The sequence below is a fragment of the Bubalus bubalis genome, chromosome 4 (assembly GCF_019923935.1).
Source record: "Bubalus bubalis isolate 160015118507 breed Murrah chromosome 4, NDDB_SH_1, whole genome shotgun sequence".
Lineage (NCBI taxonomy): Eukaryota > Metazoa > Chordata > Mammalia > Artiodactyla > Bovidae > Bubalus > Bubalus bubalis.
Genome location: NC_059160.1, coordinates 108,717,185 through 108,745,037, shown reverse-complemented (window position 1 = coordinate 108,745,037; position 27,853 = coordinate 108,717,185). Strand labels below are relative to the sequence as shown.

General features: G+C 38.9%; 1 protein-coding gene across 11 annotated transcripts in view; it reads right to left on the bottom strand.

Annotated features, from left to right (window-relative positions):
* Positions 1-27,853, bottom strand: part of PPFIA2 (PTPRF interacting protein alpha 2) — a 493,970-nt gene that overhangs the window by 398,779 nt on the left and 67,338 nt on the right. For 3 of the 11 annotated variants that reach the window (XM_044941882.2, XM_044941883.2, XM_044941886.2), the window contains exon 1: positions 21,358-21,658. The exons of the other annotated variants lie outside the window; for them this stretch is intronic. In XM_044941882.2, the coding sequence (XP_044797817.1) occupies positions 21,358-21,636 (279 nt within the window). In that variant the 5' untranslated portion in view covers positions 21,637-21,658. Of the gene's footprint in view, positions 1-21,357; positions 21,659-27,853 lie in introns of those variants that run through there. 11 annotated transcript variants of the gene reach the window in all.

Genomic DNA, 27,853 nt, shown 5'->3' with positions numbered 1-27,853 from the left:
CCATGGCTTTTATTCTCATAGATTTACACTGCCTACTCCAATTTGTACTTGGGTATATTACAGTCATCTAACACTTAACACTGCAAAATCAAACTTGATTTTCACCTCAACGCCTCCCTCAAAGTAGGTTTCTGTTCCAGTACTGTCCATCTTGACATCACCATTTATCAAATTTGTCAGGTCCAAATCCATCAGCAAATCCTGCCAATTCTATGTTTAAAATATGGCTGCTGCTGCTGCTACTGCTAAGTCGCTTCAGTTGTGTCCAACTCTGTGCGACCCCATAGATGGTAGCCCCCCAGGCTCCCTCGTCCCTGGGATTCTCCAGGCAAGAACACTGGAGTGGGCTGCCATTTCCTTCTCCAATGCATGAAAGTGAAAAGTGAAAGTGAAGTTGCTCAGTCGTGTCCGACTCTTCTCGACCCCATGGACTGCAGCCAACCAGGCTCCTCCGTCCATGGGATTTTCCAGGCAAGAGTACTGGAGTGGGGTGCCTAGGAGTAGACTATTTCTTATTACCTCCATTGCTGTTGTTGTTAAATCTCTAAGTCATGTCTGACTCTTTGCAACCCCATGGACTGTAGCCTGCCAGGCTCCTCTCTCCAGGGAATTCTCCAGGCAAGAATACTGGAGTGAGTTAACATTTCCTTCTCTGGGGGATCTCTCCAAACAAGGTATTGAGCCCACATCTTCTGCATTGCAGGCAGATTCTAAAGAATCACTGGGCCACCGAGGAAGCCCTGCCACCTATGTTGCTACCATCCTAACGCCTTGGACCATATCAACAATATCCTCCCTTGGGCTAAAGAATTATTTCCCTAACTGTTGTCCATTCATGGGTCCTTCTTTCCGCATATATTCTCCACACACAGTCAGAACTATCCACGTAAAATGAAGGTTAGGTCAGATTACTCCCATGATCCAAACCCCTCCATGGTTTCCCATTAATCTTAGAATAAAATTCAAACTTACTGCTATGGCATGCAGGCCCCTGATGATCTGGTTTTGGCTGTCCCACTGATCTTGTCTTTTGCCATTACCCCTCTCTCTCATGCCACCCAGCCACACTGGCTCCACTGCTGTTTGAAAAACAACCCAAATACAGTCGACTGTCTGAATCAGTGAAGGTGCCACCCAAAAGCAACAGGCAAACTCAAAAGCAAAATGCTTAATCCGAGCGTATTTTGCAGAGATATGGATGGTTTAATGGATCCAGTGTGATGGTGAAGCATGGAGACTGGCAGGAAGTTGTAACCACTCCAAGCCCAAAGGAGTTCGGTGAAAGAGCAGAGTTGCCTGGAGTTCAGCAAGGGAGGATCACCACTCACCAGCCTCTAGAGCGGTTTGCCATACAGTGGGAGCTCAAGAAGTACTTTGTAGATGAATGACTGAATGAATAAATCAGGTAATATAATTTATACTTAAAAAAGGCAAGTCTCAGAGGATGTAATTGAAGTGTTTCTCATTGTTGTATAAATGTATCACTTTGAAAGCATGGCTCAAGGCAATAGTGCCTGCATACCAAGTATTTTTAGTATGCCTGAATGAACAAATTAATGAATGACTTGTGCAAGAGCACACATCTGGTAAATGCTCCAAGAACCTTTGAAATCCTGGGTGTTATAACTTCAAGCACAGTATATGTTTTTTTTTCCATTATACATCACTAAAGAGATATCCACCTTCAAAAAAGACACTCGACTCTATATTATCTTATCTTGAGGCAATACATTTCTCTATACCCATGGTTTCTAGTTCAAAGAAGGAAAATATACAAAATGATTTAATAGAAAATAAGAGTCGGACACAACTAAGCGACTCAACTGAACTGAAACATTAAATTCATCTTCTGATGAAATACTGCCAATACTTCAAATTAAAAACCTGATCCCCTAATTATTGTACAATAAATAAATCAATGGTTGAAAACTTTATATAACATATGCACTGAACATTAATAAACAGTTCGAATACATTAAAGTAAAAATCAAAAATGCTCATTTTTATGTAACATTTCAGAGTGTAGGTACATAGTACTGGGTATGAGTAAAAGTCAGAAAACAAAATTTCCTTAAAAAAATCATTCAGTTTTTTACATAAGACTTAATGGAAACAATCTTTCATCACAGAACACCAGCTCCTTGAGGCAAGCATCCAAATAATGAATCTGAGTTTATTAATGAGGCATCTTTCCTCTTTTACCAGACTTAAGCTGTTAGTCTTTCCTTGGCAACTTTACAGGGTAAATTTCCTGGCAGGCAGAAAAGAAGCAACAAACACACAACCAATTTCATAAATCGTCTTTCTTAAGAAGGTCAGAGAGAGTTCTATTTAGTACTTCTTTAAAATTTTTAATAGAGGAAAATAGCTACAGTTTTACTTTGAACATAGTCTGGCCCAAATATGAATTTTCTCTGAGCCACAGAATTAATCCCTTAAAATGAGAACGACTGAACACCTGTTATGACTGAGGCACTGGGCTGGATACAGACAGCATGATGTTGAATAAGTCAAAGTCACAGCTCTCAAAGCGTCCAGAGTCTAGCTGGCCACCAGAAGGACAACGACAACTTAGTCAAAAACATATCACACACAAAATAAGCATAAGGCACCACACTGAATCTGATGGATGGAATCCAGAGGCTACGGCATCCTCTCTGACTTCAAGGATCTTTCAGTATATTGATCTGAAGAACAACATGGGGAAGAATTTAGAGAAATAAGGTGCTAAATTCACAACACATCGGGGTTATAGGGATAAATTTCACAGAGAGACAGTAAGTCTGAGTATTTCATGTTGCTGGAATTGTATTTATTTTTGAATGCATACCAGGTAAGTCTGCCCTAAGATCTTGGTTGGGTGACATAATAATTAACATTTATTAAGCACCTATTGTACCAGATGCCATGCTGAGAGCTCTACTGTCTCATTTAACATCCCAGCTCATTTAGCTGTTAATATTTTCATCATTTTTCAGATGATGAAACAATCTTCAAGACTTTAAACGATTTGACAATGGTTACATAACTAATAAGTGTTCAAATATAGACAGGCTAACTTCAGAGGCAATGATTTTTAACAATAAGGCTCTCTTGACTAACTGGAGGAGTGGAAAAACTATGGAGGACATCTTGGCCCACCACACAGAGACTTAGGATAAAACATATTTGTTTAATATTTGTATAAGGAATGAATAAAATTGCAAGCAGAATTCTGCTGAAGTGAGGTGGATATTTTCTGATGGGACAAAAAACATCCTTGTTTGACCTACAGATAGGAGCGTTGACACCAATGGATTTAGCAAAAAAGTAAAATTCCAAAGATTTTTGCTCTATATTTCTAAATTCAAAAGTATCCTCCTCAAATAATTTAAACCAGGACAGGAACTCTACATAAATTAAAAACCTAATTGTGTCAGCGTTGCATGGAATAGGGTTTTCTGAAGAAAGCGCTGAAGAGATTTAAGGTTCTGCCTTTTCTATGGAGGGCCCTCTGGGAAGCACTTTCCACTATCGTGTGTGTGTGTGTGTGTGTGTGTGTGTGTGTGTGTGTGTGTTACTTTTTTCCCTGTCTGCTCCCTTGCATATGGCTGAGGTGATAAAGGGAAACTTGTGCTAAATCTTGACTCAGACTCAGCTCTGGTTTTGCCAACGTTTGTTCACACACTGATGGGTCCTTGTTGTCGCACATTCTGTATAGCCAAATCAGACCTCCTCTCCTCTCCTCCTCTGTCATTACTCCGGCCAACTGCCTCCACCCAGTCTCTTCCCTCAGCATTTATCTCTGTTGGCATTTCCCAAAAAACAGTCTATCAAGATTTCTGGAGCTCAGTAGAGTATTCCCTCACTCTGGTATTCAAATAACAATGCCAGTCAATTTTTTCCTTCTGGGTTTCTGCTTAGTTCATTCTACTACCTCCTTTCATTATCCACTCCAGTCACTACCTTAGTTCAAAGCCTCATCTAATTTTCCCCCTACTCCTAGCTTTCCCCAAAAGAGTGTCTTTCTTGAGTTCTTTTTTATCTACTCTAATCCTTATATTAATATGGTCTTTTCTCCAGAGAAGTGCTTCTTGCAATGTGACCTGGAAACTAGGAGCATCAGTATCACCTGGAAATTTTAGAAATGCATTTTCTTGGGCTTTACTCTAGTCCTGCTGAATCAGAAACTCTGTGTTTAATGCCTGTTGAGCCCTCTGATGAGTTTTGATTCAGGGTAAAGTTTAAGAATCATTAGTTCAGAATGATGTGTTTCAAATGCAAACATGTATATGTTAACTCCTATACTCTATCCTTGAACAAGGCAATGGCACCCCACTCCAGTATGCTTGCCTGTTAAATCCCATGGACGGAGGAACCTCGAAGGCTACAGTCCACGGGCTTGGGAAGAGTCGGACACGACTGAGTGACTTCACTTTCACTTTTCACTCTCAGGCATTGGAGAAGGAAATGGCAACCCACTCCAGTGTTCTTGCCTGGAGAATCCCAGGGATGGGGGATCCTGGTGGGCTGCCGTCTATGGGGTCGCACAGTCAGACATAAGCGACCTAGCAGCAGCAGCAGCAGCAGCAGCATACTCTATCCTTAATAATAAGATCTTATTCTTCTTAGAAACCTATCAAGTATCTTTATGCATGGTTTTTCATTATATGGTTCTAGACTACTTTTCCTATTTCACTTTTTACCGCCTCCTCAAAAGAAACCATATACTCCCTTCATAATGAATCCTGTACTTCCTTTTGTGACAAGTGTTTCTTACTTCTGTGCTTCTGTACCACAGATTCTTCTGCCTAGAAAGCCATCCTTCCCTCCTCTGGATAAATCTTACCCTTTGAAACTCCACCCAGGCACAACCTCTTCTCAGGAGACTTTCCTGAGTTCCGAGAGCTGGGGTAATGGTTCTGCTGCTACTTCCACAGCATCTTCCACTTAACTCACTCACAACTCTACCAAATCATTTTATAATTGTCATTCTCCTCATCTGTCTTTGCCATTCGATGGATAAATTAGCTCAGTGAGGCACTTGCCATCTGTGTATCTTCAACAGTTATTATGAAGCATGACCAATAAATGTTAAAGGAATAAATCTATGTTGAATTTAGCCTCCCGTGAAGTCCTATAAGGAGAGGGAGAGCTGAATGGCTGACAGTAGCATTTGGGACCACTCTGAAATGTTCATTATCCTATATTAGAACATTTTCATTATGGATATATATCTACCGGTTTCGTTAGTGTATACCAGCCATTGAGAAGCTGGTTATCTTTGAGTTTACTGCAAAATTTAAACTTCTAGATGACAAAACTGATGATCAGATATCTTTGTCAACACAACAGAGGACCATCCCAAGAGAACCTGGCTGAGTAGCCAGCAGCCCTTTATTTCTACCTCACGCCTACAAAATGCAACAGACATGCAAGTAGAAATATCTTAGTGATCAAGAGAACAGGTTCAAGCCTAGTTTTACTACTTACTAGCTACGTTAAATTGGCCAAATTGCTTTATATGTCTCACATAAGTCAACTTATGTCTTACTACTTTATCCTAGAAGGACCTTGGGTTATTAATTATAATAGTTCATAGAAAGTTATATTGATAAGCTATATAGTAAATTATCAATGAAAAGTAGCTTTATTATGCATGCACAGGTATAGATTAGATTACACATGTATAAAATAAAGATGGGCTACGGGTACATTACATATTGATATACATTGAAACATAAGCATTAGCAGGCATGTAGATGAGATTCTGATACAGATTAATTCTAGGTATGAATCCCCATTAAATTTCTAGAATGTATTTTCCCTGAAAGGCAAGAGATGCTAAGTGTCATATTCTACCTCCTCAACTATCCCTATAATTTTACGCATTTCTATGGCTTCAGTTCTTACACATTTTTCACCAGTATCTTTTTTTAAATGCATAATTTTTATTCTAAGTTTGAGCAATCTTTTTGCAGCAGAGTAACAATGATTTTTTTTTATAAAATTCATGAATGTATACACAATTTATTCCTCTTTCAGTGTTGAGTCATATGACATTATCACATATTTATATACCATAGTGGACAGCTTTAAGTCTGTTTGAAATGCACTATAGCAAGTGAGAGGAAGAATCCAACATTCAAAAGAGGGCATCAATGCTATGATCCTAGGTACACAAAATTCGTGAAAATGTATCTTATTATCCTTCATTGGTTGAGACTCAATTTCTATGATCTTAATTTAAAATTAAACCTCCAATTATATGATGCATCAGCTTTTCCTATCTGATAAAAAACACAAGTAAATAACTAGAAAAAAATACAATACCCTACCTATCCTTTTTACAAATCAGGTTTTATTTTTAACTCAGTAAATAACTGCTTAAAACTTTTACTGGGTTAAAAAAAATCTGAATATTATCCTGAGGTGACTTTTTTAGAGAAAAGAGTAAAATATAACTCTTATCCAACTATCATCTGACTTAGTATCTCAAAGACATGTATCCTTTTGATTTACATCAGATATTTCTAACAAATATCTAACAATATCTCTCTGAATTTTATGTATTAGGCCAACTAACACATAGAGTTTTTAAGCTAATCTTGAGAAACTGGTGAGAATGCAGATAAAACATTTTCAAATTCATTAAGTTCATGCTTCCAGAAAAGTTCTGACACAGGATTTTCAGCTAACAATTAAGTATGTATAGATAATACCTTAATTTTGGAAATAATAATCATGAAAGAATCAGAGAGATGAAAAATAGATAAAACAGTAATAAGTAGCATTCAATCAGTTCAGTTCAGTCGTTCAGTCGTGTCCGACTCTTTGCGACCCCATGAATCGCAGCACGCCAGGCCTCCCTGTCCATCACCAAGTTCCGGAGTTCACTCAGACTTGTGTCCATCGAGTCAGTGATGCCATCCAGTCATCTCATCCTCTGTCGTCCCCTTCTCCTCCTGCCCCCAATCCCTCCCAGCATCAGAGTCTTTTCCAATGAGTCAACTCTTCGCATGAGGTGGCCAAAGTACTGGAGTTTCAGCTTTAGCATCATTCCTTCCAAAGAAATCCCAGGGCTGATCTCCTTCAGAATGGACTGGTTGGATCTCCTTGCAGTTCAAGGGACTCTCACGAGTCTTCTCCAACACCACAGTGCAAAAACATCAATTCTTCGGCACTCAGCTTTCTTCACAGTCCAACTCTCACATCCACAGATGACCACTGGACAAACCATAGCCTTGACTAGATGGACCTTTGTTGGCAAAGTAATGTCTCTGCTTTTGAATATGCTATCTAGGTTGGTCATAACTTTCCTTCCAAGGAGTAAGCGTCTTCTAATTTCATGGCTGCAGTCACCATCTGCAGTGATTTTGAAGCCCCAAAATAAAGTCTGACAGTGTTTCCACTGTTTCCCCATCTATTTCCCATGAAGTGATGGGACCAGATGCCATGATCTTCGTTTTCTGAATGTTGAGCTTTAAGCCAACTTTTTCACTCTCCTCTTTCACCTTCATCAAGAGGCTTTTTAGTTCCTCTTCACTTTCTGCCATAAGGGTGGTATCATCTGCATATCTGAGGTTATTGATATTTCTCCCAGCAATCTTGATTCCAGCTGGTGCTTCTTCCAGTCCAGCATTTCTCATGATGTACTCTGCATATAAGTTAAATAAGCATGGTGACAATGTACATTCTTGATGTACTCCTTTTCCTATTTGGAACCAGTCTGTTGTTTCATGTCCAGTTCTAACTGTTGCTTCCTGATCTGTATATAGGTTTCTCAAGAGGCAGGTCAGGTGGTAAGTAGCATTACCGAAAATAATACATGCAAAATTTTCAGAAAGAAGTCTAATTTGACTCTAATGGGTATGTAGATGAGTTGGCTTCATAGTGCTATTTTTAAGAGAAAAACTTAAGTTCTAGATCACAAGAGGTAAATTTTACATTCATTTCCTGTTTCTTCTCCTTTTGAAATAAAGAATGATGACTATAATGGTAATCAGAAATAGCAAGAGGATATATCATTTTTCTACTTTTCTTATGGGCAGCTGTATTTCAATTGATGCTAACAAGATTCTGATACTAATCAATGTTCACAAGATCAATATCACATTTAAAAATACAATTAAATAAAAGGGAATAAAGGAATAAAACTGACTGAAATCAGATCATGAATGCACTGATATTATGCTACTAAATGAATTGACATTATAGCATAGTATAAGAGTCTTCCAACCTGGAGATTCAGAGGCAATGACAAAATGTTCTATAGTTAGTATATGTTCTATAGATAGTCTTCTTTTCTTCTATTCAACCGAACAAGTTGCAAAAAAAAAAAAATCAAAACCAATTTTCAAAGTTTATAATAAATATGCTTTGATTTGTAAGACATGATAAATCACATAAAATTGGAATCTTTATCTCCCCTTTTTGTAATATTTCTGGAACTTACTTTTCCTTATTTATCATTCCTTCTAGATGTAAATGAGAGCAATTCAACTGAGCTATACAGCCAGAAACTCCAAAGTGAAAGTCTCTTTAGGTTAGCTCAGTGGCAAAGAAATTTGACTATTTCTGTTAAATAAAACCACCCAGGCAGAAAATGCAGATAGCCGACACTTTGCTTGATACAGTGTTAATCAAACCTGGTGAATATAAGAACCATACCCTGTTTTCAATGGCTCCGTCTGTGGCAATTCAGCTGCTGTGTAAAGCAGGAGTACAGCTCTTCAGTTTTCAACATGCACTGGTTTCAGTTAACGTGGCGGCATGCAAAGTAAGAACTGCCTGCAGTTACTTTTTAAAGGTAGATTAGTCTTTATTCCTTTGCCTCCAGCATCCCCAAAACTGGAATGTGAATCCTGAACACATAGTGCCATAGCTATATATAACCAATAGTAGAACTGGAATTGTTCTCAATTTTCAGATCAGTTCAGTTCAGTCGCTCAGTTGTGTCCAACTCTTTGTGACCCCATGAATCGCAGCACGCCAGGCCTCCCTGTCCATCACCAACTCCCAGAGTTCACCCAAACTCATGTGCATCAAGTCAGCGATGCCATCCAGCCATCTCATCCTCTGTTGTCCCCTTCTCCTCTGCCCCCAAACCCTCCTAGCATCAGGATCATTTCCAATGAGTCAACTCTTCACATGAGGTGGACAAAGTATTAGAGTTTCAGCCTCATCATTAGTCCTTCCAATGAACACCCAGGACTGGTCTCCTTTAGGATAGACTGGTTGGATCTCCTTGTAGTCCAAGGGACTCAAAAGAGTCTTCTCTATCAGCACAGTTCAAAAGCATCAATTCTTCGGCGCTCAGCTTTCTTTGCAGTCCAGCTCTCACATCCATACATGACCATTGGAAAAACCATAGACTTGACTAGACGGACCTTTGTTGGCAAAGTAATATCTCTGCTTTTGAATATGTTATCTAGGTTGGTCATAACTACCTTCCAAGGAGTAAGCGTCTTCTAATTTCATGGCTGCAATCACCATCTGCAGTGATTTTGGAGCCCAGAAAAATAAAGTCTCACACTGTTTCCAATGTTTCCCCATCTATTTCCCATGAAGTGATGGGACCAGATGCCATGATCTTCGTTTTCTGAATGTTAAGCTTTAAGCCAACTTTTTCACTCTCCTCTTTCACTTTCATCAAGAGGCTTTTGAGTTCCTCTTCACTTTCTGCCATAAGGGTGGTGTCATCTGCATATCTGAGGTTATTGATATTTCTCCCAGCAATCTTGATTCCAGCTTGTGCTTCTTCCAGTCCAGCGTTTCTCATGATGTACTCTGCATATAAGTTAAATAAGCAGGGTGACAATATCCAGCCTTGACTTGCTCCTTTTCCTATTTGGAACCAGTCTGTTGTTCCATGTCCAGTTCTAACTGTTGCTTCCTGACCTGCATATAGGTTTCTCAAGAGGCAGGTCAGGTGGTCTGGTATTCCATCTCTTTCAGAATTTTCCAGTTTATTGTGATCCACACAGTTAAAGACTTTGGCATAGTCAATAAAGCAGAAACAGATGTTTTTCTGGAACTCTCTTGCTTTTTTGATGATCCAACAGATGTTGGCAATTTGATCTCGGGTTCCTCTGCCTTTTCTAAAACCAGCTTGAACATCTGGAAGTTCAAAGTTCACATATTGCTGAAGCCTGGCTTGGAGAATTTTGAGCATTACTTTACTAGTGTGTGAGATGAGTGCAATTGTGCGGTAGTTTGAGCATTCTTTGGCATTGCCTTTCTTTGGGATTGGAATGAAAACTGACCTTTTCCAGTCCTGTGGCCACTGCTGAGTTTTCCAAATTTGCTGGCATATTGAGTGCAGCACTTTCACAGCATCATCTTTCAGGATTTGAAATAGCTCCACTGGAATTCCATCACCTCCACTAGCTTTGTTCGTAGTGATACTTCCTAAGGCCCACTTGACTTCACATTCCAGGATGTCTGGCTCTAGGTTAGTGATCACACCATCGTGATTATCTGCGTTGTGAAGATCTTTTGTGTACAGTTCTTCTGAGTATTCTTGCTACCTCTTCTTAATATCTTCTGCTTCTGTTAGGTCCATACCATTTGTGTCCTTTATTGAGCCCATCTTTGCATGAAATGTTCCCTTGGTATCTCTAATTTCCTTGAAGAGATCTCTAGTCATTCCCATTCTGTTGTTTTCCTCTATTTCTTTTCATTAATCACTGAGGAAGGCTTTCTTATCTCTCCTTGCTATTCTTTGGAATTCTGCATTCAAATGGGAATATTTTTCCTTTTCTCCTTTGCTTTTAGCTTCTCTTCTTTTCACAGCTATTTGTAAGGCCTCCTCAGACAGCCATTTTGCTTTTTTACATTTCTTTTCCATGGGGATGGTCTTGATCCCTGCCTCGTGTACAGTGTCACGAGCCTCCATCCTTTTTAGGCCCAAAGGCCAAGAACTGGTACTGTAACAGGCGTGCCCACATCCTCAAGCAAGCACTGCACCAGGCCTTGATAAAAAACTGTAAAGAAAAGTTCTGCCAGAATCAAAAAGCATCTTCTCTTAATGGGGGCATTATTCGCATTATTGAAAGGAAAAAAAATAAATATATATATATATATATATATATTTTTTTACATACCTTAAGTACATTCAAAATGGGTTCTATCCTCTTAACACAATTTCAAGTGCACAACGCAGCACTAGTACCTGTGGGCGCGATGTTGCACAGATCTCTAGAACTTACTCATTTTGTATAATGGATGTTTTATACTTGTTGGTTGGCAACTCCTCATTTTCTCATCTCCATAGCCCCTGGAAACCACTAATCTCTCCTTCTATGACTTGAACTATTTTAGGTATTTCATATACATGGAATTATGCAGAGTTTGTTCTTCTAGGACTGGCTTGTTTTACTGAGCATATCCTCAAGGTTTATTCATGTTCTTGCATTTAGCAGGATTTCCTTCTAAGTCTGTATAATATTCCACGTGCGTGTATATGTGTAAGTCTCTGTGTGTAAACATCACGTTTTCTTTATCCATTCATCCATGTGGATCTTCTGCACATCTCAGCTGCTCTGACTAGTGTCACAGTGACAAATATTTTTGAGATTACGATTTAAATACTTGTGCGTAAAGATCCAGAAATAAGATTTCTGGATCACATGGTACCTCATCTTTAATTTTTTGAGGAATCTCTACTTTAATTTTTTGAGGAATCTCTACTAGTTTTTCATAGTGGCTACACTATTTTGCATTCCCACCAACAGTGTATAAGGGTTCCAATTTCTCTATATCTTCACCAAAATTTGTTGCCTTTTTGTGTGTACAGTATGGTATCTTTGTTTTTCAGGATGTTTGACATCTTCAGACACGAGCACCAAAGCCTGTCTTTCTCACTCCCTAACCTCTAAGCACGCATGCACACACACGCACACAAGTGTGCACACACACTCATTCCGAAGACTAGCTGTTGGCTGCATAGGAAAAGTGCATCCTGAAATGTAGTAGACCCAAGAGGACTACCCAGAAGGACAGAGCAAACTAGCCCGGAGGTGGATAAAAAGAATGCCCGGGGGAAGACGTTTATTAATTTTCTATTGCTGCTTTAACAGATTACTACAAATTTGGTGACTTAAAACCAAACAAGTTTATTTTCTTACAGTTTTGGAGACCAGAAACCTGAAAATCAAGGTGGTGGCAGGGCTGTGTTCCTTCTGGAGACTTCAGTGGAGAACCTACTTTCTTGTTTTATCCAGCTTATAAAGGACACCTACATTCCTTGATTCATAGTCCCATTCTCCAACTTCAAAGAACATCAGTTTGATTTCTGTTTGCACCTTCACATCCCCTTTGTCCGACTCTAACCCTCTGGCCTCCCTCTGAGAAGGACTCTTAAGATAACACTGAATCACCCAAGTAACTTGGAACAATCTCCCCATCTCAAGATCCTTAGACATAATCTACAAAGTCCCATTTACCATGTTAGGTAACATATTTTCAAGTTCTGGGAATTATGATGTGGATGTCTTGGGATCCATTATTCAGTCTACCAAAGGGGATATTATAAATGCAAGCCAGAGTAGGCTTGGCCTGAATCACAGGATGTATGAGGACACTACAGATTCAGAACAAACAACACTTTCTTGACCAGCCCAGCCAGGAGTTTGTTAGGTTGTTTTGGTACCCTAAAATAAAAACGCCAAATATAATTTTCAAAAATTGCATCCACTGAATTTCTTTTATATTTATGTGTATATATATATGCCTTATATTATCATTCTATGTGTTTTCTTTCCATATAAACTCTAACTCTATTAGCAGAGATTTATCTACCTTTCTATGTTGTGTGGATTTTCAAAAATATATTGATTCAAAAAACCCCAAGGTCATGGAAGGAGGCTTGGAGTTAACAGCTGACTGTATGGTTGTAGCAAAGCTTTCTTAAGGCCTCTGCCAAAAAGTAATCTCCTTCAGGCCCCAGCAACTTATATTCTCCTATTATAAATTATTTTTCTATTCTAGGGCATTGAAAGATGACACATTATTGGAATTAGTTACTAACACTAAGTGAATCATTTCCACAGATTCTATCCAATCTCAAACATCTCAAGTACAAACTCAATGGGAAAGGGCTGATCCTTTTTCACTGTCCACAATGCATTTGCCGAATGTCTTGCATATGAAACATTACTTCAACAAGTACCTACCGATGGATAATAGCTCAAAGCAAATTTTCATCAATCATGGAAAGGAGGTGCATCATTTCAGACCAGAGGTAACACTCAGGGAGAGAATTCCATAAAGGAGAAAATTATCAAAAAGGGAAAGGGGAGAAAGGATACATCTCACTTATTTTGCAATATTGTTTAATATATCTTTGGAAATTGGGGTAGAGAGACTCTAAAACGAATCTCTATGATCCCATCTCCTAAATTCCATAGGTTTGTGTACTAGTCTCCCCTTGAATATGAATTGGATCTGTTGAAAACATAGTAAAAGTGACGAGATGTAAGTGACGAGATTCTAAGATTAGGCTGCAAAAATTGTGATCTCTCTCTGTGTCTCTGTCTTTCTCTTTCAACCCTTAGGGGGAAGCTGCCCCTTACAAGTATCATTATGGGGACATCCACATGGCAAGAAACTAATGTCTCATGTCAACAAGCAGCCAAGACATAAAGCTTGTGAGCTCATGTAAGTGAACTCAGAAGCCACTGCTTCCCTGTGTGAGACTGAGATGGCTGCAGCCCTGGAGGATGCTTTGATTGCAGACTTATGAGAGACCTTAAGTCTGGGGAACCTGCTAAACCACCCCAAATCCCTACCAACAGGGACCATAAGATAACAAATATTGTTGTTTTAAGTCAGCTGGTTTTGAGTTTTATAAAACTGCATAATTGTTTATGCAGGGATGGATAGCAGCTAAATAGGAATGGATAACTAATACAGCAACTAAACTCAATATACATTTCTAATACTTTCTGCCACATAAGGGCTCAATATAACATAGAAATATTTCACAGAATTAAAATTTTTATAACAATGAGTAAATAAAGGAAATAACATTTTTCTTGTTCTGGTTTTTATGCATTTATATAACTCTATCTAAAAACAGTCTTTCTAAAAACATTCTAAAAGGAATGTTGGGGTATAAACACTAAGTGATCAACCAACTGCTTATGCTGTTATTAACAACTCTCAGTATGAATCATAAAAGTATGCAAAACTCACAACACATCTTCTTCCATACACATTTCTGTTGTCTTAGCCATTTCTGAATATTTAAGAATTCTTAAATTTCTAAGAAAAACAATTTTTGCTGTGATTACTACTAGGTTGAATTTTGATACCTCAAAGCCACTTGTAACTATCAGCTACGACATGGAATTCTATTAAAAAAAAAAAGCAATTTCTTTTCAATTATGTATGAATGACTCAGTCAAACTGACACAAAAGAATATTTAAATAGCATCGTGATTTTTAGATGCTGAATACTCCATCATGGCTGATGACTCATATGTTATTTTTAACCAGAGATATTTTATAACATAGATTAAAAATATTCCTCATTCAGTATCTGATCACGAATTAAAAATATGAACATACGCATCCAATTTATTCCTATCTAGTGCTTGAGTTGGAGAAGGCAATGGCACCCCACTCCAATACTCTTGCCTGGAAAATCCCATGGACAGAGGAGCCTGGTGGGCTGCAGTCCATGGGGTTGCTAAGAGTCAAACACGACTGAATGACTTCACTTTCACTTTTCACTTTCATGCATTGGAGAAGGAAATGGCAACCCACTCCGGTGTTCTTGCCTGGAGAATCCCAGGGACGGGGGAGCCTGGTGGGCTGCCGTCTATGGGGTCGCACAGAGTTGGACACGACTGAAGTGACTCAGCAGCAGCAGCAGTGCTTGAGTAAAACATAAGGTAATTAAAAAGCATCCATTCAAGAAGGCACAAGGAAGTATATGACAATCTTAAAACTCCATGTATAGAATTCCCCCCTCCTCCATAGGAGCTTTTACAAATGGTCTAGCCTCACTCTGAACATACACATGCTAGTCAAAAAAAAAAATGTTTCCCTTAGAAAAATATATTCTCCTCCAATGACCACCTCTACACTTCGACTGATTTCTGCTTCTTTTAAATGGTTTTGCATTTTATATTCCTCAACTCTAATTTCCTTAGGCAGCTCCCTGACCTCATTCCTAATTCCTAGTGTTGTAACAGAATCGTCTGAACAAACAAGAACCCCCCAAAATGACAAAATTTATCCAGAATTTTGCAAGCGGAAATTCAACAAAGGTGATAATTTAATTTCAATATATTATGGTTTTGTCATGTAGTTCATGTTAGTGTTTTATTAATACATGGGTCTGTACAGCTTTAGAGCCAGGATGAGTGAGTGAGTGAGTGAAGTTGCTCAGTCGTGTCTGACTCTTTGCGACCCCATGGACTGTAGCCTACCAGGCTCCTCCGTCCGTGGGATTCTTCAGGAAAGAATATTGAAGTGGGTTGCCATTTCCTTCGCCAGGGGATCTTCCCAACCCAGGGATCAAACCTGGGTCTCCCTCATTGGAGGCAGATGCTTTAACCTCTGAGCCACTAGGGAAGCCAGGATAGCTAGGTTCAAATCTTGACTTTGACACTGATTAGATATATAATCTTGGCTAGCTACTTTACTGGAGAAGGCAATGGTACCCCACTCCAGTACTCTTGCCTGGAAAATCCCATGGATGGAGGAGCCTGGTAGGCTGCAGTCCATTAGGTCGCTAAGAGTCGGACACGACTGAGCAACTTCACTTTGACTTTTCACTTTCATGCATTGGAGAAGGAAATGGCAATCCACTCCAGTGTTCTTGCCTGGAGAATCCCAGGGACGGGGGAGCCTGTTGGGCTGCCATCTATGGGGTCACACAGAGTTGGACACAACTGAAGCGACTTAGCAGCTACTTTACATTTCTGTGCTTTAGTGTCTCATATATGAAATTTATCTAATAAGAGTAACTGTCTCACATGATTGATAAGGGGAGTAAATGATTGCACATAGCAAGTACAAATAAGGTTTAGCTGGTAGTAGCATAAGTAGCCATTGTAGAAACAACAGTGGTCATTGATGTGCTTTTTTTTTGAATCACATATTGATGCTGTGCTGTGCTTAGTTGCTCAGTTGTGTAGGACTCTTTGCGAACCCATGGACTGTAGCCTGCGAGGCTCCTCTGTCCATAGGGATTCTCCAGGCAGGAATACTGGAGGGGGTTTCCACGCCCTCCTCCAGAGGATCTTCCCAATCCAGGGATCAAATCCAGGTCTCCCCCATTGCAGGCAGATTCTTTATCATCTGAGCCCCCAGGGAAGCCCATGAATACTGGAGTGGGTAGCCTATCCCTTCTCCAGGAGATCTTCCCAAAACAGGAAGGGTTCTTTACCAGCTGAGTTACCAGGGAAGCCCCCACATACCAGTAGGAGAGAAAAAGCTGGTTTTTCCATTCTTCTACCAGGCATATAGCCTATAGGGTCCCCATTCTCATAATCCAGTCATAAAGAATGTGGTATCATAATTTCATCAGGATACATTGTGACTGAGTCAAGTTTAAGGAAAAAGACACAAAATGCATGTTTTTACATTTAAACCTTTTATATTTGACTTAAAAAACTATGAAGAAACCAGGTTTATCTAAAGAAGCACAGACACAAACCAAGGTGAGCAGATCTCATGATATTTTTGCAGATTTAATTGGGACTTATAATTAAGTATGGTCTCTTAAAGTCTTCTTGATATGTAATGGCTTCAGCAAAACTTTTTATCTATAATACATGTTACTGTATTTTCATTTCTTTGGAATTCATTATTGATCAAGAAATTTTTAAAGCCATATCATGAATTCTTCTCTCAGGAAAGGAATTAAAGATTTTTTTGGACAGTTTTTTGAAAATACGCAATAAAAAAGTTAACCTATTAAAATGGGATCCAATTAGTCCTGACCTATTTGATCCCCTGCTGTTTTTCTCCACTAGATGAAAAGACAGTCTTTCATCCTTAAACCTCATACACTTAAAAGTTCTGACTTTTGATCTTCATTTTTTCGCTTAAGAAATCAAAGACTTTTTTGCATGTGAAAGTAAATGATTTTAATCTCAAATCTCGGTTTATTATGAATGTAGAATCATTTTTATTATTGAAATAAATCATAGATAGACATTACCTAATGGGAGAAGTGTCAGGCTTCCATATGAAATGTAGATTTTCCTGATTTCTAAATTTTATTTAATGAACATGTTTCTAATTGTGTAATGAATTAAACATAAAAAGGAAGATATCTTTCCTCCTCCTTCTCAATTGGGAGGTCTTACTGGAAAGTATATATTCCAAATGAGAGAATTTATCAGTAAACAATTTTTAAGACCTTAAGGCTATGTTTGTTCACTAAATGCTGTAGTATATAATAAACTATTTAAAACCAACTTACAAAATATTATTATTTACTGTAGTTACAAATTTATTCCCTTACAACAACTCTCAGCTCAGACTTAGGGAGATATATCCAATTAGTTTGGGGAAGAAAAGGAAAAGAAAAACAGAGGAATTAAATGTTATATTTCTAATTATGAAGAGTTTTATAGGCCACTTCAGCTGAAAAATCTATACATAATTATATCACACTATTGGATTTAGATTTACATTATTCAGAAGAGGGCACTTTACACTTTCTAGCAATAACATTGACCTAGAAACTGCAAGAGAACATGGGTTTTCTTTAGTAAAATTAAAATTGATCAATAAAAACTTCTAAAATGTTACAAATGCTCTCAAGTTGTCTCTCCCCTTCATTATTCAGCATGTTTCCTCAAGGCAAAGACTTTGTTTTGTTCACTGCTCAATTTCCAGAATCTGGATCAATGTGTACATAAGACAGGCCCTCAATGAATATGACTGAGTGACTGGATGAATATACCATTCCAATTCAGGTCAGGCTAGAATGATCAATCAAGGAAATAACTGACATTAATTTTTTAAACAAATCTATATATAGTGTTTAAAAGTCTTCAATACAAGCAACTATAACCAATGTGATAAGAATAGCTCTATTCAGATAAGTTTACTGAGGGATATTCTAAAATAAGTCACATAATATATATATAAATTTCATCATGTATATTACTATTCCAGAAGAGAAACATGAAGATGACAAAAATACTGATGTCATGTCTTATTCAGAGACTTTCTTATTTAGTAGAGCAAGAGTTGAAATATTTGTTTCTAAGAAAAGAGATTTGTTTATGTAGGACTGCTGTGGGTACAGAGTCAGAAGAAGGAGCATGAAGGTATAGGCCCCTGAGGATAAAACATACTTTTTATCTAATTTGAGGCAAATCCTTTAATTTGTGTAACTTTTGACCATTTCCTGCACCTACGGAGGAGTGGTGCTCAGAAAGTGTGGCTTAGAGTTGCTATTAATTTAACCTACCTTATCCTTTTCATATATATGCACACTTACACACAAACACCGTTATGGAAACAGATTGATTCCTTTTCTTCTTTAAAGCAGTGGTTTTGAGTAACCTGAATGCAAGTTATCTGTTGCATGTTCCATGATAATTACCATGTACTGTAATAAAATACATTGGAGCACAGGAGATTTTATAACAAATATTGTCAGAGCTAAGATATTTGCTGCTGCTGCTGCGTCACTTCAGTCATGTCCGACTCTGTGCGACCCCATAGACAGCAGCCCACCAGGCTCCCCCGTCCCTGGGATTCTCCAGGCAAGAACACTGGAGTGGGTTGCCATTTCCTCCTCCAATGCATGAAAGTGAAAAGTGAAAGTGAAGTCGCTCAGTCGTGTCCGACTCTAGCGACCCCATGGACTGCCCCACCAGGCTCTTCCGTCCATGGGATTTTCCCAGGCAAGAGTACTGGAGTGGGTTGCCATTGCCTTCTCCGAAGATATTTGCTAGCTTTCGAAGTCGCTCAGTCGTGTCTGACTCTTTGGGACCCCATGGACTGAAGCCTACCAGGTTCCACCGTCCATGGGATTTTCCAGGCAAGAATACTGGAGTGGGTTGCCATTTCCTTCTCCAAACTATGGAAAGCAGAGTTATTTTTTTCTAACTCAGAAAAGCCTTTAGATCAGATCTTCTACCATCAAAGGATATGCAAAATCAAAACCTCAGAAATAAAACATTACAGGATTCAAGGAATTATAAAGTTACTAAAGGTGGTACATAGTGTATAAACCTTTTTTTAATGGGAAGATTTATCCTCAAAGATAAAACCAGATCAACTGACTACTGATTTGAATTTGATTTGTTTCAATAGCAGTTTAAAAATGTGATAGGGTTGAACAGACCCTACTCTGCTATATATTGCAAGCTTTTTAAAGAATAAATTTAATAATATTGTGTTGGCCAAAAAATTTGTTTGGGTTTTGCTGTACGATGTTATGGAAAAACACAAATGAATCTTTTGGTCAACTCAATACATAAAATTATTGAAAATTTTTTATGATTTTTTTTAAATTTTATTTTATTTTTAAACTTTACATAATTGTATTAGTTTATAATTGGGTAAATTTGACTTTTTGCAGAGATATTTTCTTCTTGATTTAATTTTTTTTCAATGTTTATTATGAATATTTGATGTAAAAAATTGTGTAGTGGTAAAATTACTTTATTCATATTAACAATATAAGCTTTTGTTGAGAATATAGAGATTAAAAATTATGAAACATACTCTAAAACAAAAGTGAGTTTCTCCCTTGATTATTAAGAGTTAGGCATAACTCTTACAGATTATAAGAGGTTAATTAAGTACAGTCATAATGAAAGGAAAGCAAATGATTGGATTCTGGATAGTTCTATAAATACAAAAGTTTGCTTTCAGTGGATTTTATCACCATGATGATTCTCCATCTTATAATATTGGAATAATATTAATTATTGTCTCTGAACATATGAATCGTCCCCAGGTATCTCCCTATCTCTCTTTCTGGTTTATCCTCCATATGTAGTATAAATTTTTATCTCTCCATATCTTTACTAATCATTCAATCCCAAACCTGTTTCTGCCTCCACAATTGTACAGAATCTTATCTTTTCAAAGGCACAATGATCTCAATATGCTGCTAAATAAAATTCTTACTGGATGGCAGTATTATAACATGGGTGAATCTTCGCTCCTTAAAATTTTAATCATGAAACTTTTCTTCCATAAAATATTGGACTTCTACTCTTAACCCCAACCCCATAATTACTTCTTCACCTGAGTGCCCCTGAAACTGGTATCCCACAGAATTCTATCCTTGACCGATCTTTCTTGCACTGTGATTCCCTGGGATGATCTCATTCATTCATAGTCATAACCACTAGTAGTAATATATACTGATGGTTTCTAAATTGTTACCTGTCCTGGTGCCTAATGTCATCAAGAAATCTCAAATACACTGTATCCAAACTGAAGTCTTCATCCTTTCAACTGTCCTTCATACCTCAATTAATATCACCATTCATTACCTACAGCAAACTTTGAAGAACCCCTGGATTTAAGCAGCTCTATCGTATTTAATTACTCAGTCCTGTTACTTTTATCTTGTAAGTCAGTGTCAAATTTCAGTGCACAGAGAGTAAGCTGATAAAAAGACATACCCCACACTCTCACCCAAAAGTTTGTGATCCAGAGGTTCTGGGGATGAAAATCTACATTTCTAGTACAGGAAGTTTGTTTTTAGGATGGGCAAGATCTGAACACGCTTACAGGCTGAAGATTGGCTGTGGATAAGGAGACACCAAAGAAGAACAGAAGGAACTAATAATGTTGTTAGGCACGTAGGCACCCCTCTGTTGTGAAATCAGTCCTGTAACATTTGGTAATGTACAACACTTGGAAAGGAGTGGAGCCGTGGGGGATGTATTAAGGTACCTTGTCTTTTCTAAGCCGTATAAGCCAGTAAGATACCTTTTTCTGCTTCTTTTTCAAGTTTTATTCTTCTATTTTGTACTGCATTAGAAAAGACTATTCTTTATTTAAAACAAGAAGCCCAAAATGGAGTGGTTCATGCTAAGCACATCACCAAACAGCGCTGGCTGTCCCAGAAACAGCATCAGAAACACCAGTCAGCAATCAGTTGCCAGATCAGAGCTAGTTAAGTAATCTGCCTGACGACCCAAAGTAACTGCTATAACCAACGCGCTTTTTGGTCCATTTTCCTTGTTCCTGCTCCCTTCTGCATTTTCAACTTGGAGCCCCTTTCTATTTGTTAGGGTGGATGCTGCCCGACTGAATTGACTTTTGCTCCTATAAACTTTAAAATTTTTTAACACGCCTCAGTTTATCTTTTGAAAGCTCTTAGTGTGAGAACCGAAGCAGACGCCCAGGGCCCCAGGAGCCACTAGCAAGCAGCCGCGGTACCTGCAGAGTGCTGAGCGCGCATCCTTCCCGCCCCCTCGCCTTCGGAGGTGCTGGGTCCTTCGCTCTCAATGTCTCCCGGGCTTCAGACTCCGCACGGAAATCTTCGGAAGTCGGACTGGGTCCAACATAGAAACAGGACCAAACTAGGGGTCTGACTGCGGTCCGACCCAGAAACGGACCGGGTTTGGGGCTGGACTTCGGACAAGTTAGAGAGAGACCCGACTGGTTCCAGGTCAGTGTGGGTCCGCCTGAAGCTGGACTGGGCCCGGCGTGAAGCATCAGCTGAATCCTATTGTTTTGAGGCCGAAAAAGCAGGTTAACCTTATCCAGGATAATCCTGAGTTACAGCGGCCAACGCGAGAACTTTTAACCTGGATAAACTTTTCCATTTACGACCTGCTTTAGTGGAAAAAAAAAGGGGGGGGGGCGGGGAGGAGGGCTAACACTCAATAACAAGAGTAGACTCAAAACTGTTTTTCCGCCTCCTCATGAGCTCCTGGCGACCAGGAGAAGGCCAGCTGGGATATCCCACTCGCTCCAGAGTCTGCGGAATCCTGGGGGAAACTGGCAGAAGACAGCCAAGGGTAAGAATGCTTATCAAAGTCAGCTTTGCTAGATTTCTATCAGCGGTGCTTGGTGGAGAGAGGAAAGTAAAATTTCAGATGGTCCTTTCCTTCCCAAATTCATAGTGGCAGGCAGAAAGCCCTAGTAAGATCTTTGAACTGACTTGTGAATTTGCTTTTGGAGGTCGATTGGTTGTTGATTCTTTTCCAGGAAGACTATTGCCTTCTTGATTGTCTTGTTGGCTTCCTAACAGTCAGGCTGGCACGGGGGGTGGGGAGGTCCCCAAAACATGGCTGGACAGAAATGTGGGTTGCACTCTCCAGCTAATGTTCCTACTGACTGTTGGGAATTGTCTGAATCCTTTCTTGTTGTCTTTAGGAGTGGCACTGGATTTGGGAGGGTAGTATTTTTTGATTCTCTATGGGGACACCTCTTGGATCCACAGAGTTGTTCCCTACTGTGAGCGATGTCCCTGAGTAAGGGCCGAAATGACAAAAAAAAAAAAAAGAAAAGAAAAGGAGAATGTTCTGTCTTTGCCATCTAGTTATTTCTGGGCTTGCTTGTTTATAACATTATCTGGCTCTCTGAGGCTACACTCCGCAGACCAAAACAGCCTTTGAAAAGCAAAGATAAACTTATGTAACTGTAAGAGTGATAACAAAGATCATTGTACTTGATGTGTGAATGAAAATGTTTTGAAACATTACAGTTGTTCATCAAAGGCAAAGTTTTACTATGTCTATAGCTTTCAAATTAAAAAAAAAAAGGTTATAATTCCTGTTCTTAGGCCTTTTAAAGCTGTTTTCTTCTGCCAAGTATAAAACTTGTCATAGCTTATGAAAAAAACGATGAGCTTATTCTTATAAGGAATAAAGATTCTTATTCTTTATAGGAATAAAACATGGAACCTGAAAATTTCTCTGTCTAAAGTTTTGTTTTGTTTTATTCACATTCCAAAGCATATGGTTCTAGAACATGTGTTTCAAAACAGTTTTATATCACTATATAAAAGATTACTAGTTCCACTTCTGGCATTATGCATTATGTTTGAATTTACATTTCAAATGTATACAGTGTTGAGAATGATATAAAAAGTAAAGTGATGGCTAAAAATTAGTACAGAGATATTTCACAGGACAATTACCAGTAAAGGCAGCAGGGAAGAAGAAAACAAACAAACATAAAGTCCAAATAGTTGACTATTAAATATGAGTAAAAGGAAACATTTTGAACGGAAATAAACTTCACTGAGAATGCTCAAAATATGGACTTTCTATATTTTGCTTTCATTAAAAATCAACAAAACGTCACCTACAGATGGCTCCCAAATTGAGATTAAAAGGTTTAGAAAATAGAAATGGACTATGGAGAAATGGCTATACTCAGTAAGAATTTTGAACATGTAAAAGTATCCAAGATTTTGAGACTGACAACTTAAACTGCAGAGGAATATTGAGTCCTCCTACACTTCGTGGCTAGGTTGTGGATTACTCAGCCACTGTGAATCCCATTTCCCTTGTCTGTGAGATGAAGAGCAGCATGAGCCCTCTGCACAGCATTGTTGGGAAGATGAAATGAAAATGCCACAAGTAAAGTGGTTGGGACGTGCCTGACACTCAGGCACCATTCAGAGGATAACTCGTATTAAGAGCAGCTGCTGCTATTACTACTGCTTATAAGTTTTAGACAGAGACATGGTTCTCTCCATTTGGCACTTGGATAAAACTGATCCTTTCAGAGAGCACCATCTCTGAGGAGCCACATGATTCTGAACTTTGCTTGGACCTGCATCCATACCATGTAATGGCTCCTCATGTAGTAGAATTTAAGGGTTAAAGCTTAGGCTTTGTGTCAGATTACTTGAATGAACTCCTGGCTCCAAGACTTGCAAATGCATGATCTTAATTCATGTAACCTCTTTATCTATACAATGAGGATGAAAATAATAGCTGACTGAGTTATTGTGAAATTTAAATAACATTTCACATAAAGCACTTATACCAGCATATGAAATATAGTGCTCAATAGATAAATATCAATCACTGCCTAATCTACCATTTTCTCCTTCAAGTGTGTTGTAAAAATATTAATGAGGTTATCCATTAAAACTATTAAATAGAGGCTTATTACTTATGCATCATTACATCACAAAACTGTTCTGGTAAAGTTTGAACTGAACTTTTTCTGATTTCAATTAACCTCATAAGAGTAAGCTGTATATATTCTGGGAAAGTAAAAAGAATGAAAAAGAAAGTGGCTGAAAGCTGAGACCTATAAGAGTTGGATAAGTAAGGAATGAGAAAGAAACAGCAGACTGGTAACTAAAGATAGTGAGAGAAAACATGTGAAGTCAGCAGGAATTTCCTATCAGTTGCTCCTAGCAGCTGCCTGCTGGATAGGAAGGAGAAAAATAGTGCAGGTGGCAAACACCCAACTGCAGCTTCTCTTTCTGAGTCCCACTCCTACCACAAGGGCACTGCAGCTACTCTTATCCAGGGATACACTGGAGCCCAGATTTTGCAAGCTGATGTTGCTCTGCATACACCCCACTTCCATATGGAAATGTGCAAGAGCATGTCCCTGCTAAATGTATCTTTTCTCTGTCCATGTTCTTTCCCAGTTACTATGTTGCTCTCTTGCCTTGACAGCCACAATTACAACCTTGTCTCCACTAGCTCCCTCCTCTGTAAGTATCAGGCAGTTCAGGCCAGTCTGGCTTCAAATACCTTCACTCCAGGGAAGCCAGTCTTATTGACATCACCAAATTATTTAAGTCCATTTTGCTACATTTCAGCAGCATTTCCTGGAGTTGTTCACATCGTTTTTCAAAACACTGGGATTTATACATCACAATAAGCCTTTTGATGTTTTATCCAAAGTGCATTACAAAACCACAGAAAGATTTTTGGGATGAGAAGACTCCAATGACACTATTCTGTCTGGGCTTTATGCCTCCTTCTACAGTGCAGCCTCCTCAAACAAAACTCTAAACGCCAGTTGTTATCAACTAAATGTTTTCATCTCCCCAAAATTTACATGTTGAAGCCTAATCCCCAGAGCGATGGTATTAGGAGAGAGAGCTTTGGGGGTGTGATTAGCTTAAGATGAGGTCAGGAGAGTGAAGGTCTCATGATGGATTAGTGCCCTTATAAATGGAGGAGGAACACCAAAGCTCTCAGTCTCTCCTCCATTTGAGAACATAAAGAAAAGGATGTCTGCAAGCCAAAGAGAAGGCACTCACCAAGAACCAAATCTGCTGGCAGCTTGATCTTGGACTTGCCAACTTCCAGAACTAAATGATGTTAAGTCACCCAGTCTATAGTATTTACTATGGCAGCCTGAGCTCATATACAGATGTTCCCCAGGGTTCAGTCTGGAGACCCCCTCCTTCCTTCTCTAAACTTTTTCTCCAGAGGTTTTCATCCAGTTCTATGAGTTTTAAAGACTATCTACTTGTGTCAATGAATTCCAGATTTGTACTTTTGTCCTCCTAAATTTCCTCGAGCCCCAGATATTTATAATAATGTGTTTATCCTGCATTTTATTGAGTATCAAACAGATAACTCAAACTTAAATTTCAAGTTTGTTTGTCTTACAGCCTCCTAATTGTGTTTCTCTCTTAGTCTTGCCTATTAAAAAAAAAAAAAGTTTTAACACACCAAAACGTTGCAAAGCAGAAGCATGTTAGTCTTTCTTGATTCTTCACCTGCCTTTAATCCTCCTGTACTATCCCTTAAGTCTTCTCCAAATCAATCCAAAATATGTTGTCTTCTCCTCTCTTTTCACCACTGCTGTGACTCTGCCCAAGTCACCGTCTTCTATCCTAGGAACTCCCAGAGTGTGCCCCTTATTCTTATTCTGTTTGCTCTCCTGCCCTCCTCCACTTGCTTCTGCAGATTCTTCTGTTAAATATTAATGACACCCTCATTACAAAATCTTTTAAGTAAAAACCTATTGTTGCCTACAGATCTCAGCTGAATCCTGTGCATTGCCCAACCTTCTACCTTCATTTCAAGCCACAGAGTCTTAGCTGCAGTGGCCATCTCTGAAATCCCAGCAGGCACCATGCTCTGTCTTACTCATGCTGTTGGCTCTCCTGGGAATGCTCTCTCTCCTGATCTTCATATACCAATTCTGTGTTAGTTCTTCAGATCCAGTTTCAGTTCAGTTCAGGTCAGTCGCTCAGTCGTGTCCGACTCTTTGCGACCCCATGAATCGCAGCACGCCAGGCATCCCTGTCCAACACCAGCTGCCGGAGTTTACCCAAACTCATGTCCATCAAGTTGGTGATGCCATCCAGCATCTCATCCTCGGTCGTCCCCTTCTCCTCCTGCCCCCAATCCAGTTTACATGTCCCTTACTCATGGAGGCCCTACCCACTTCATCTATGTGGATTCCCCTTGGTATTCTTTCTCAATCATGTGCTCCTCATTGAATTAAGAACATTATCTGTATACATGTGTTACTTATTTGCTATCTGTATTTCTCATTACACTGTAAAATATAAAAGGGCAGGATCTTACTCCTTGTATTCATTAATGCACACTCAGTCTCCAGCACATTTGCTAGACTTGTAGCACTCAATGTGCTAAATGAATGAATTCAAGTATAAAATGGGCATACCACATGCACTTGAATAACTAAGTAGGGTTTATTATAAATTAGACAATATAAACATTTAACTATATTGCCAATTTAGTAATGCTCAAATATTATACATAACTGTTATGGAGAAATATTTTGAGTTCACCAATATGTTTTTATTGAAACCAGTATCTACCTTATGCTTGTTTTTTGGTGTTACAGGGAGAGTTGAATAAAAATAAAGATAATCATTGCTCTTGAAAAGGGTTCCAATCTAGAGGAGCTAATATTTAAATACACAACATGGAAAAGATGTAGAAAATGATTTCCTACTGTGAAAAATAGCTGTAGAATATTTAAGGAAACAATGATAATGAATGGTCTTTTTAATGAACAGTCATGGCCCTTGAAAAAGTGACCACCTATGAGAGGTCCCACTGAAGTTAGAGAATCACATCACATATGTGGGTACACATGCAAAGTTAATGTGCCTTGGGAATTTTTAATAGCTGCAGAAAAAAATTCAGAATTGTAGTTATCTAAAGAAGTCAAATAACATAATACTTCGGGGTGGCAAAATATAATATGTAAACAATAATAACCTCTCTTGCATTATATTCTGACTGATGTCAGACTGGCAAAAATGAATAACGTATACTACCTGCTCACAGTGTCTCCATAGTGCAGTTGGAGGGAGAGGGAAGTAAAATAATCATATAAATACCGAATCAACAGGTGGTATAGAAAGAAATACACACACAGATCCTATGCAAGTGCCACAATGGAAGAGTCAACTAATTTGCTTGTGGGAGTCTACAGTGAAGTTACAGAGTAAATGGCACCAATAGCCTTGCTTGAGGGTATGTCATTTGAACCAAGCCTTGAATATAAGTAGAGTTTTGACTGCGTGAAAAATGCGTGTGTATGTTAGTCTCTCAGTCATGTCCAACTCTTTGCAACCCCGTGGACTGTAGCCCACCAGACTCCTCCGTCCATGGGGATTCTCCAGGCAAGAATACTGGAGTGGATTGCCATGCTGTCCTCCAGGGGATCTTCCCAAGCCAGGGATCAAATCCAGGTCTCCCACATTGCAGGCAGACTGTTTAGCATCTGAGCCACCAAGGAAGCCCTGGTGTTTTGACTGCTGGAAAAATGAGAATTCCAGGTAGAAGGAATGATTCATTCAAAGTCAGTGACTCAGACGGCAAAGAATCCTCCTGCAATGTGGGAGACCTGGGTTTGATCCCTGGCTTGGGAAGATCCCCTGGAGGAGAGAATGGCTAGAGTACTGAGAGAACTCCAGTATTCTGGCCTGGAGAATTCCATGGACAGAGGAGCCTGGCAGGCT